Source organism: Excalfactoria chinensis, chromosome 17 (genome assembly GCF_039878825.1).
Source record: "Excalfactoria chinensis isolate bCotChi1 chromosome 17, bCotChi1.hap2, whole genome shotgun sequence".
NCBI classification, from domain to species: domain Eukaryota; kingdom Metazoa; phylum Chordata; class Aves; order Galliformes; family Phasianidae; genus Excalfactoria; species Excalfactoria chinensis.
In genome coordinates, this window is record NC_092841.1 from 55605 (window position 1) to 68218 (window position 12614).

The 12614-nt window shown below is 38.7% G+C and overlaps 1 protein-coding gene across 1 annotated transcript in view; it reads left to right on the forward strand.

The window, feature by feature from the left end:
* Window positions 1-659: 659 nt before the first annotated feature.
* GLP2R (glucagon like peptide 2 receptor) overlaps window positions 660-12614 on the forward strand; it is a 37683-nt gene continuing 25728 nt past the window's right edge. Inside the window, exons 1-3 of the mRNA XM_072351959.1 lie at window positions 660-764; window positions 6123-6216; window positions 9106-9210. Of these exons, the coding sequence (XP_072208060.1) occupies window positions 660-764; window positions 6123-6216; window positions 9106-9210 (304 nt within the window). The remainder of the gene's footprint in view (window positions 765-6122; window positions 6217-9105; window positions 9211-12614) is intronic.

The following is a 12614-nucleotide window of genomic DNA, read 5'->3' on the forward strand; positions in this document are numbered from 1 at the left end:
TGTATCACATGCACTGAATATGAAAAGCATAGTTGTAAAACTTTTAACTGCTGACTACATCCATGTTTGTGCATTTAGGTTGTCCTTGATTCTGCACTGTCTGTGCATGTTTGACAAAGTATTGATTAGTATGGATCAAAATGCCTTTTACTGAGACTGAGCATTTTCCTACCAACTAACCTGATTCAGCAAGCTTTTGCAGATTTTCTACATTCTGGATCATCTACTAATAGTTTCATGAGGTGTATATAAACATATCTATATATTTATGGAACTGTATTCCATTCTCACAAAGTCACTGGCAAAATTCCCATGAAGTTTCAAGAGAATACAATCAACTTCTTAATGTTTTAATAGTTTTGTGACTTCTTATTGGCTGAAGAACAAGCTACAGTAAACAGACTTCATGTGAAGTTTATAGACTAAATTCTCTGTGACTTTAATCAGAAAAAAAAAAAAAAAAAAAAAAAAAAAAAAGCAAGACATAGCTGGAGACCATTAAGCCTAGACATTTTAGTAGACTTCCTGGTTTATTCCTAAGAAGATTCGTGAAACAGAAGAATAAAAGAAGACACTTTAAATGTGTTAAACAGGAACAAGTGATATAACTGGTCTATTATACAGTAATACAGCAGCATACTGGGAACTAATTTATTAAAATGAGCATGATTGTACTTTTTGGTCTCTGCTCCAGCATGGGGATCTGGTCTGGAATATCTCCCATACCTGCCAGTTCAGTCATTATATTATTTCTAGTGAAACAGGTAAGCCAATTCCATAATTCATAATTATCAATGTAAAAGTGGATATATATCACACAGCATTTTAACTTTCCTTGCATGTTTGTTTCAAAACCATTTCTGATATGACAACTAGTGTTTGTTAAAATGAGTTATTAAGAAACACTGAGAATTAATAGAATGATGTATTATAAATCACTCAGAGTAGGTGATGCATTACAATTTTATTCTATGGTTCATACAGTGAATAAATGATGTTTACAGTTATTTATGCAGTCTCTTTTCATAATGACATTGATCATTATTAAACTAGTTTTATTTTTTTACTTTTCTACCAATATATCAATACTGTTGTGAAAATTCTTTATTTTCTACTGTTGTTTCCAATCATATTGTAATCATAATGTTCATTACTTTTCAATGCTGCTTTACAATGTTGCTTTAATTTACATTTATCCATTTAGAAATACACAAAGTGAAGACATTGATTCTCACATTTGTGAAAGCTGATGTTATTGGGTTTGTTCTGCATCTCAGCTTCTAACATCCAGCTAGCAAAACTATTTGGAATTGTTATTTCTAATTCTTTGAGTGCTCTAGCAAAATAGTATTTTTTTTTCATATTCTAAATCTATGAAAAATTAAAAGCCTTCTTCTTCATCTGTATTGTCTTTGAAATCTGTGAGAGTTCTCAGAATTTAAGGACAGAATACCTCAGGGTTATTCACTTCAGGGAAATTTTCTTTTTTCTTTCATATATATATATATTTATTCATGAATACGTGCCTTTATTTCAGGAAAGTAAAAAGATAAGTATATTAGTGTGTTGAAGTTAATTCCAATTCATCCAAATAAAACTAATAAAAATCATATGCAAATTTAGAGAAATAATTTGTGAAATAAGTATACAAGGCAATAAGCACAACTGAACAAGTTTACTTTACACTGAAATAAATAAGTTACTTCTAACCACTTGTGCTACAATTGCATGTGAATGTGCTGCAGATGTTGAAAAATATTGAAATTTTGCTCTTTTTTTTTTTTTTTTAATAAGAAAAAATTAGCAGGAGACACTTATTTTGAATCTAGAGCTTCTCTCGTGTTAATGAATAGTGAACTGACGCAGCTTTCCATTTTCTGAGAATCCTTGAATCCATAGGATTCCTCAAACAAAGCACCGGTACCATCATTTTTAACTGAAAATCTCTCAACAACTTCTGTGTCATTGAAGTGTAAAGAAATTAAAGAGATGCAAACCTGGTTACACAATAGTCAGTTATGAAAAGAATACATAGATTACAATTATTCTGTTAGCAAACTTGGAGGTCTGTTTTAATAACCTGCTTCTTTTTGGGGAACTTGCAGCAGTGCTATCTACTGCATCCAACATAATTTAAAACAGTGAGGTCAGCTGTGTGCAGCTTTGTGTACCTGAGTGAACCGAACGAATATAAAAAGCTTTCCAGGGAGGTCTGGTAACATTGCAGTGTCAATGAACTTTAGTGTTCATAGGCTACCAGCAAAACTTCAGGCAGCCTGAAATGAAGAAATGCCTAGCTTTGCTCAAAACACTACAGACTTTCTGAGCTTTTGTCTTGGGGGCTGGAATTTAATTTTTTCTGAGTTTGAAGTCCAGTTTAAATATGACTGAATTCTTTCTGAAATGTAAAACTGGGTTCAAAAGTCATACTTAGCTGCGTGTTGTCAGACTATGAGATCACTGTAACTGAAAGCTTGTGAACATGCACTGTAGGATCAAAGTTTTGGCAGTAGAGTTGCTCAAAATTAAAATAAAAAAATAAAAAAATAACCCCAAACCTCTTTTTTGTAATCAGACCTGATGCAGGGAGTGATCTGTGGCTCTTTTCAGAGCACCCCTACAAAAATGGATCCTCTACTACACATGATGAAGGCAGGAAAAAATGCACACAATCTCAGCAACTGCTGCAATACTCCTCACACTGTCTCAGGTTGTAGACCTTTTAAGAGTACCTCCACTCCTTCCTAATGAATAATCATGACATGGATATAAGTTACAAAGGCAAGCCTCTTTGTTATTTTTGTTGAATTATTTTAACGTAGCTAAACTAACACAGGGTATCGAGGCATTACGTGTCCTTAATTTCCATCAACTTGATTTTATTTCATCAGAAAGTCTTACAGTAGAAAACCAAGCACTTCACAAACATTTACACTAACAGCGAGCAGGTACTGTATATCTGAGTCTGCATAGCACTCTGCAGAGACTGACAATTCCAGAAAGAAGTGAACTGAAATTGTCATTTGTACCTGGGGTGCTCCCTATTCTTGTTAACTAGGATTCTTCACGGATGATTCTCAGCAATTTCTCCAGAAAATGAACCAAACAAGCAGCCAGGTAGACAACCTGAGGCTTTCTCTGTGTTTTTTTAGCTGTTTAATGCATTTGTTTATTAGAAACAGAAGCGCTATCCTTAAATCAGGCAGTCTTTTCTACAAGTGCGTCATCATATCTTTTGCTTCTTCAGATGAGGTTCACTGACCAAGGAATATCTGAAGAATCTCCCCTGTCTCTCAGCATTTTGAGGCCCACATGAGGGAAATGTCAAGAAGATTTGTATTTTGGAAACACGCATTCTTTTCTCATGGCTGCTGTAAATATTCTTTCCTTATCTTGCAAGCCTATCAGATGAAGAAAAAGTACAGTTTTTATACTGCCTAGAATTTAAAGCAGGGTGTCTGGAAATTAGTTGAGAGTCTCAAAGCAGAGCAGTGAGCAGACAACACCTTATACAGCCAAACCATGCAAGAATGGGTGGTCTCAAAAACAAACTATGTAGCATTCACCACCGTTCTGTTTTGAATATGCAGAAATACTACTTTTCTTTGCTGTTTGCTAAACTTAGGTTCAAAAAATATGTGAAGTTCACAGCTGTAGGGTGTCCTGGTTTTTTGTTCAGCTCTTAGCACATTACCTAGCTCAGACAAGTACAACCATGCATATGTGAAAGGCGCGTTCTGAAAATGGTCCAGTACAGGTAAAAGGAAGTGGATTTTCCCTGGGTAGCTGAAAAGCATTTTTTTGGTGCAAGAACTATTGTTTTTTAGAAAACTTTTGTTTGGATTGTCCTCCCAGTTTTGTCATTAAAGTACATAACATTTTCAGCCAGTAATGAATTGTTCTGTTTTGGTGACACACAGTGACACTGTTCTTGGACTACTTGCCTGCCTCTAAGCCGCTCATAGCCCTGGTGTTCAGGAGACTAAGTAATACAGAGATTGCTTTGGCTAATATTTCTTTCGCTGGATAAATGATGATCAAATCATTATGCTGGTTCTGAACTGCAAGCAGTATATAGCATTATCCTTTCTCTACTGCTATTGTCCTAGTTGGACATTACCTAAACAGCCCAAATCTAACAGGATGCAAAGCAGTTTTGCATTTAGCTCTTCTGGTTTAACCATTCCTTTCCTAAGCAGTATTTATCAAGTATAGCTCTCTGAAGGCCTCTGCAGTAGGAGAGAACTGTATGAATAAGATGCATCAGAAAGACAGATATTTAAAGAATAAAATATGAAATTATAGAAGTCATTTCAGGATAACAGTAACCCTTACATTAACATTTTTGCCACAAATGCTCACTGCATCCCAGGCACTGTAGTCACTTCATATGAAATCATTATTAAAGTCTGTTCGTCAATCGGAATTCTTACTTTTTTTTATGTAGCTTTTTATTTATAGCAGATTTTATTTTTTAATTTTTTTTCTCTCCTCTCTACTAGCAGCTATATGTCTACATCCCAAATCTTACCCTTTCAGGAGACCTTCAACTAGGTCTCTTTCCTTTCTCTATATCAGTATTCTGATCCATCTCAGGTTCCAGGATTATTGATCATCAGCCAGCTGAATATGAGCCAGCAGATATTTCTTGCCCAGATGGCCAAGAAAGCCAATGTCATAGAATCATAGAATTGAATTCTTAAATTCTCTGGAGGAATATGAGAAAACTATAGATGTGGTAATTCAGGACATAGTTCAGTGTAGGACTTGGCATTGTTATGGATCTGATTGAATGTGATGATCTTGAAGATCTTTTCTGATCTACATGTTTCTGCAGCTGCACTGCAGTCCACATCTTATAAATGCAACTCTGCAGGGAGCAGATGAGAAAACTGATTTTTCAGGCACTCCAAAAAATCTGCTGTCATCAAACTGAATAAACCCAAAGTCAACCCTGTACTATGCTACACTAATAAAAGAGAGATTGTTTTTGTAGTGTTTTAGTTGTATTCTCTTTTAGCAGATAAGCAGTTGTTCTATAACATATTCTTCAGAAATCTAGTTTTACAGAATTTAAAGGTCTTCTTGATCCGAATCATAACTGTAACAGAAAGATACAAAATTCCAGATTTGAAAATATCTAATATGAAAAAAAGAAATTTACCTACAGGGCATAAATATTCATTTGTATGAGATGTTTGATATGGAGAAATCTATTTCATGGATAATAATATGCATTTATGCTCCATTTCATTCTGTCAGAAATCTTGAGGGCAAAGATATCTGTGGACAGGAAGGGACTGTAAAACTGTCCCCGGCCTCCAGGCAAAAACAACAACAGAATTAGTGCAGATAGACAAGAAAACTAAAATGAATGATTGTATGTTTTCCAGAAAGCTAAGGAATAGAAATGTATTTATGTCACGGTTGCTGTATTGGAGGAAGAAGTGGCCTTTGAGTTGTTGAAATGGAGCACAGAATGAACTGGAGAAGAGACAACATTAGCTAAATATTACTGTTTATTCTTTCACTTCTATTCAAATTACTACTGAAGTATTCAATCATGTAAGCTTGACTATCTTCAAACATACTGTAAAAATAAACAGCCCGCAAAGTTGCCATCAATCAATTTCCTAAATTAATCCAGCATAAAGAGAAACATAAAAGAAACATAAATACATAAGAATGAGTAGCTGACATTGGTGTGAAATGACTGTAGAAGGTTTGGAAAGACTCTAAAAGTTTTGAAGCTTAGCACATATTTTCTACAGTGGAGAAATTAAACGTCTTTCTCCCTCCCCCTACTCCCCCCCCCCCCCCCCCCCCCCCCCCCACACACACACACACCACCTCATACCCCCCACCCCATACCCCTTCCCCCCCAACCCAGCATTTAGGTATGTGTGTGTATTGTGTCTATTGGACTTTATGAAGCTCTATGGCAATACATACCTTGTCCAGATAAAGAAAACAACTGATGAAATCTGTTCCTCCCAGGGAAGGGAGGTCTTTCCTCCCACTTACCTTACTTGCCTCCATTCTCCTCCTCACTCCTCTCCTCACCTCTTAAATTTGTTAGAGTTGATGGAAACTTGACCACTAAAGATTTTTTTTACTCACAGGCCAAAGGATCTCTACTGGAAAAAACAACGACTGGATGGAACAAATACAAACAGGAATGTCTGAAAATGCTACAGGAATCAGCTGTAGGTACTGGTAAGTGCACAAATAGCAAAATAGAGAAATGCATTAAGCAGCATTGCTGAAAATGCAAATATTCACATGATATTACTTGATTCACAGAAGTGTGGGACTCAAGTTCTAAATGTAAACAGTCACTTGTAACTAGGTCTACAGATATGCAGGAATGAAGTAAATGGCTGCCTTTGTCCTCTACTATTTTATATTGAAATGAGCCATAGAACAGCTTGTCCTGAGCTACTGCTGTGATTCATCATGGACTACATAGCTGAGAGGTCCTTTGGATGAAGGGGACCTGTGTTCACTCCCGTTTTCAGCCTGAAGGAAGACATGCACTTATTTCTGGAAATTGTACTAAACATAAGATAATGAGTCATCAAAGGAAAAAAAGATGACTCCCATTTCTCCTTTAGAAACTGAGCCATGGTGGAGAAAAAAACAAAACAAAGGTGGCAAGACAGCTGGGGTTTTCTTAGTTCTCACAGGACTGCTTGTGCATTTTGAAGTGCAACCATTAGTCAAAAAAAGACAAGGATACAAGTTTTCCCCTTGCTTACCTGGCACTTGTAACCCTTACTTTACAGTTCTGTATTTATTCTCCAGTCTCTATGACTTCTGGATTCTTGACCCAAGACTAGAATAGCTTCAGAGGATATAGTCTTTTCCTGAAAAGTTGCACAGGGAAGAACAGAATTCACATCTCTTATTTGTGGTTGGTTGCTCTAAGGCTTATGATTTTGCTTTCTTTCTTGATTATTAAAATAGACATATGATCTAAAGATTTTTCACCGTACTTCCATCTTAGTTCAGTTCTTGGCTGATTCATCCAGTTACATTTCAAAAGGCCTGTTGCCAGACAAAGTTTAGAACTGAAACTCCTTCATTGCTGAACTGCTGGGCTGAGGCCAGTGAGCTTACGTATAACGAGACTAAGAGCTAAGTTCTCCACTTTGGCCACAACAACTCCAGATAATGCTACAGGCTTAGGGTATAGGGACTGGAAGACAATGTGGAAAAAATGGATCTGGGGGTGTTGGTCAACATTTGGCTAAACCTGAGCCATCAGTGTGCCCAGGTGGCCAAGAAGGGCAATGGCATCCTGTCTTGTATAAGAAATAATGTTGGCAGCAGAAGCAGTAGGTGATTGTCCCTCTGTACTCAGCTCTAGTGAGGCTGCACCTTTGTGTGCTGTGTTCAGTTTTGGGCCCATCACTACAAGAAAAGCACTGAGGCCCTGCAGTGTGGCCATAGAAGGGAAATGAAACTGGTGAGTTGTCTGGAGCACAAGTGGCTGAAGTAATTGGGATTGTTTTGGCTGGAGGAGGCTCAGGGAGGACCTGAACCTGATAGTTATAGAACTACCTGAAGGGAGCTGGGGGTTAGGTCTCCACCCCCATGTAACCAGCAACAGGACAAGAGGGAATGGCCTCAAGTTGCACCAGGGTGGGTTCAGGTCAAGCATAATATACCCTAGGAGAGTCATGGAGCCAGGAAGAAAGACATCTACTGAGATACTCTTTCAATCACAGACAATTACTTTGCTTTTTGGTGTCCTTTCATATCTTAGAAGCCCTTCCCTTCCTACTCCTTCCCTTCCCTTCTCTTCTTCCTTTCCCTAAACAGTTGGTAAGAAGTTAAAGATCAGTGATCTGTACTGAAACCCTGTCAGAAAAACACATGAGTAAAATGCAAGTGTGTTATGGTGGGAAGTGGCAATTGCAAACAATCCAAATGACCCAGGAAGCCAAAAAAGCAGTGACGCATAGCAAGATGTCAGAAGACAGTGTTTTGTAAAAGAACTATTCATACTCAGAACTCCAGTTTTCAAGGAATAAAGTAAAAACTATTTTTCTCTAGTCAGCCTACACAATCTACACCTGTCCTAACTACCTGAATTCCGTACCCCCAATGAGATACAAGGGAAAGGAATCATAAGAATACATGTATAAATGTTAACAATTGTGTGTGGGTTGTAAGGCAGATGGAGTCACAGGTTCAAAGGTATAGCAGAATCATTAACAATGTACATGTTGTCTGTGGATTTTAGCAAAAGCACCCTAAAAAAGATTCTGGGGAGAAAGTACACAAATTATCCTTGTTTCTTATTTCCCACCAAGATCAAAGTGTTACTGATCATCATGGAAAACAAAGCAGGATATATTCTTCTACCTTGGATTGACAGAAAGTTGTGAAGCTCAGAGATGAGAACTTCAGCTTATCCTAAAAAATGTCAGAAAGATCAAAAACTAGAAAACACAGAAACTAGTACAACCAGCAATGTTGAAGTGCAGTTTGAAGTGTTTTGTCTTATCCTTATGTCCTGTGAGTGATGTGGTATCTGTGAAGATTAAAACTAATGGAGTTGGTCTGAGAGGCTGCCAGCTCCCAATCCTTTATTATTGAGAGAGCAACAGAAGTCACTACCAGAGAAGATTACGATTATCTGAGCTGAGAATCGGTGTTACAGGGGTCATGAAAAGTGTAATATCTTCTATTTATCAGCAGCCTTTGATGTGTACTCACTGACCAAGCACAGCTGGAAGCTGTTACACTTAGAAAACAGAGATCTTGGGATGATTTTAAACACTCCTAGCTCATGGTGAAGCATGTAAAACGTAGCTATTGTGTACATCAAGGCAAAAAGAACCATTTCAAAAAAGTGCCATTTCTGCACTGCTCACCAAACAGAGCACTGTGAATGTATGAAGTCTGTTACATTTTCTAAATACTCTTTCCATGCCAGAACACAAGTGTTCATATGTTGTTTCCATATGATAGGATTGATATTTCATATACAATGAATCCACATGCTTGCAGGTTACTTAAAATGGTACATGGTGTTTTTCATAATCACCCACTGTCTGAAACATTTTCTGTATAACGTCTATTTGCTTTTCTCCCCAGGAATACATTGTAATGGGACTTTTGATCAGTTTGTTTGCTGGCCGTACTCAACCCCAGGAAAAGTATCTGTTCCTTGTCCTTCATATTTGCCATGGCTGGAAAATGGTAATGTAAAAGTTGTAATTTTTCTCAGAGTTTATGCTAGCAATCCAGACATGTGACAAATAGTTCTGGTCTATTTTGTTCCAGTGTCCAGTGACTTCTTTTCTGACTTGACACACGGAATTACAATCAATGTTTAATGATTTAGCTTTTTTTACCCTTATTTACCACTGATAGAGTTCAGTGCTTCATCTCTGCACTGTCAAAGTAAAATTTCCAAGAATGCATAACTGTACAGTCAGGCCTCAATTAGCAGTAACAGATTTGGGGTTCAGCTTCTGGGATGTCCACTGATCCAAGAGATTAAGCACTCACATTTAAAAATGGAAAAGACAAACCAATGGGTCTGAGCAGTCCGTCCTCCAGTGCAAGATGCAGCACCAACAGCAAATAGTGCATTGAATAAAAGAGTTTTCCAAGCTGTGCTCTCCCGGACAGAGTGGAGCAGGAGAAAAACCTTTTGAAAGCGAACAGCCTTCCTTTTCTCCAAAAGAAATAAAAAAGAATTCTTACCAGCACATTCTAGCAATTCTGACTCCTCCTGCTTAGTGTTCCTTTGCTACACATGGTTTTTGTAGTCATATTTGTAATACCTCTTAGAAGAACCAATTGTGCTTGTGTTCTTTGGTTGGGCATCTACCATGGGCTGCTTATCCAAGCATCATCCAGTCTATCCCACACATGATTTAATAGGAAACGTCATCATCCATCTTTTTTGGGGCTACTGAGCTCCAAAACAGGGAAGAGCAATTTTTATCTATTTTTTTTTTCTTTATTGATTCTCACAAATACCTACTTCTTCCAACTACTAGTAACAAATTCAGCTGTTCAAAATAAACATGGCAGCATCTTACTTCCTTCCCTGTAATAGAGACTACTTTTTGTTGTTGTTTGGTTGGTTGGTTGGTTGGTTGGTTGGTTGGTTGTTTTTTCCCCAATTTTTTTCTGTTTGAATTTCTGGGAAAAAAAACCTGTAAGACATTTGTATGGGAAACTGTTGATCACAGCCTGAACCTCTGATTAACCACCTGAGGCAAGCAATGAGTCACCTGCGGGAGCACAGGTGAAGGTAATTCAACTGCGCTACCAGAAGGGGTGGAGCTTGGCTCCACCTCTCCTAGATCCCATTTAAGGGCTGACTGCCACTAAGGCAGGATCTCTTTCTGTGGCAATTTTTTATTTGTCGAGTTTACTGTGAACCTTCAACATTGGAGAGCATTTTCTATTTATCATAGATTATCTTTCTATCATGATGATCTTTCACACAAAACATCTGTTTAACCTCTGTTTACCTATTGACTGTACAATTGTGTGACTGTACAACATTGCACCGGATCATGAAGCTTTCCACTGTGATCACAATGGGGAATACCAATATGAATTAGTAATAGGTTGGGATGCATTCTCATCTGTGCCCCGGTGTCTTAGGAGAAGAGTCACTGAGACAGTCTGTCTGTTCTAGGGATTCTGTGGATCTGGGGTTACCTGCAGTCCCATCTTCACACTTCCAAGTTACAGCTGTGTTTGTCCTGGAACATAACTGGACTTGAATCAGAAATGTTTGTGGGCTTGAGGTAGATTTTTTTTCTGATTTGATATCATTGTACTGGAAGATTAGAGTACTCTAGAATTAAGATTTTGGACCACATTTCATAGGAACTCATTTTTTCAGTGTCTAGCTTAAATATCTGCTCCAGCTATGGCCCACATTAATTTTAGCCCCTTTTCCAGGCTCTTGAATCCCAAGCTCCATTCTTGCAGTCAGGTTCCTGCATGATGATTCTGAAGATTCGAGTTTATGAACTGTTGCTGAATTTCTCCCTAATGCTAATACAGAAGAGCTCACAAAGCATTCTTTTATCTCTCCCACTTTGTATCTGGCATTGGTCAGTTTACTGCCTTTAGAGCTATCCTGGCACTGGAGTGGGACCACGCTACAGCAGAGTGGTTTCTGAATGAAAGCTTAGGAAGGTTGTTCTCTAAATAACATAAACCCTGATATCCCTCCTGATCTGATGTGAACTTCTGGGATCCCTTAGCTTTTTGTCCTAGACAGGAATGTTTCTTCCTCTGATATGCTTTTACTATTTAGAAAGATATTTGTCATACTGTGTCAATCGTGTCCTTAAAGAATCACCATCTCTGTACAGTATGCCAATATGCTTGTAAATGTGTAGGTCATTTCCTGCTTGGGGAATCTGTTAAAACTCCACTACTTGTTGGACCACTGAACATGGGCAGGCAATCCTCACACAAAACTACTGCACCATCACAGTAAACCGTGCTTCATAAGCAGTTGTTTCAGTTAAATTAGATATTCTGGTGGTTGCTGCTATTCTGCTATTCTGGTAACAGCTGCATGGACAGCTGTTATGAGATCCCCTCTTAGCCTTCTCACACTGAACAGCCCTGGGTCCCTCTGCCTTTCCTCATAAGGGAGATGCTCTAGGCCTTGACCATCTTTCCCTGTCTGCTTTGAGCTGAGGAACACAGAACTGGACACAGTACTCCAGATGTGACCTCATCAGAGCAGAAGGGAGAGCCTTCCTCACCCTACTGACCACACTCTTTGTAATGCAGTATACACCACTGGCCTTCTTGGCCTTGAGGGCACACTGCTCAAGGTCACCCTGATGGCCACCAGAATCCTTCTCTGTAGAGCACCTTTCCAGCAGGTCAGCACCTGTCCTGTACAGATGCATGTGGTTATTCCTCCTCAGATGTAGGACTCTTCACATGCACTCTTCACTTGTTGAATCTCATAAGGTTCCTATCTGCCTGACACTCTAATCTGTCCAGGTCCCACTGAATGGCAGGACAGCCTTCCAGTGTGTCGGCCACTCCTCCAAGCTTTTTATCATCAGAACATGCTGAGGGTAGACCCTGTCCTTTCATCTAGATTGTTGATGAAGATATTAAGGCAAGACTGGACCCAGCACTGTCCACTGGGGAACACCACTAGCTAAAGACCTCCAACTAGATTCTGTGTCATTGATCACAAATCTCTGAGCTCTGTCATTCAACCAGATCTCAGTCCACCTCACCATCCGCTCACCTATCTCACACCTTGTTTCACAAGAAGGATGTTGTAGGAGATGATGTAAAACAACTTGCTGAAGCCAAGATACCCAACATACACTGCTCCCTCCCCATCTACCCAGCCAGTGAGGTCACCATACAAGGCTACGTGGTTGGTCAAGCATGATTACCCCTAGATAATCTTAACTGCTCCTGATAACTTTCTTCTCTTCTAATTTCTTGGAGACTGGCACCAAGAATAACTCCATCACCTTTCAAGGGACAGAGCTGAGGCTAAATGGCATGTAACAGTTTCTCAGATGCTCCTTCTTGCCCTGTTTGAAAACTGAGGTGACACTGGCAATCCACCCTGCTTTCCTCTATTCAAA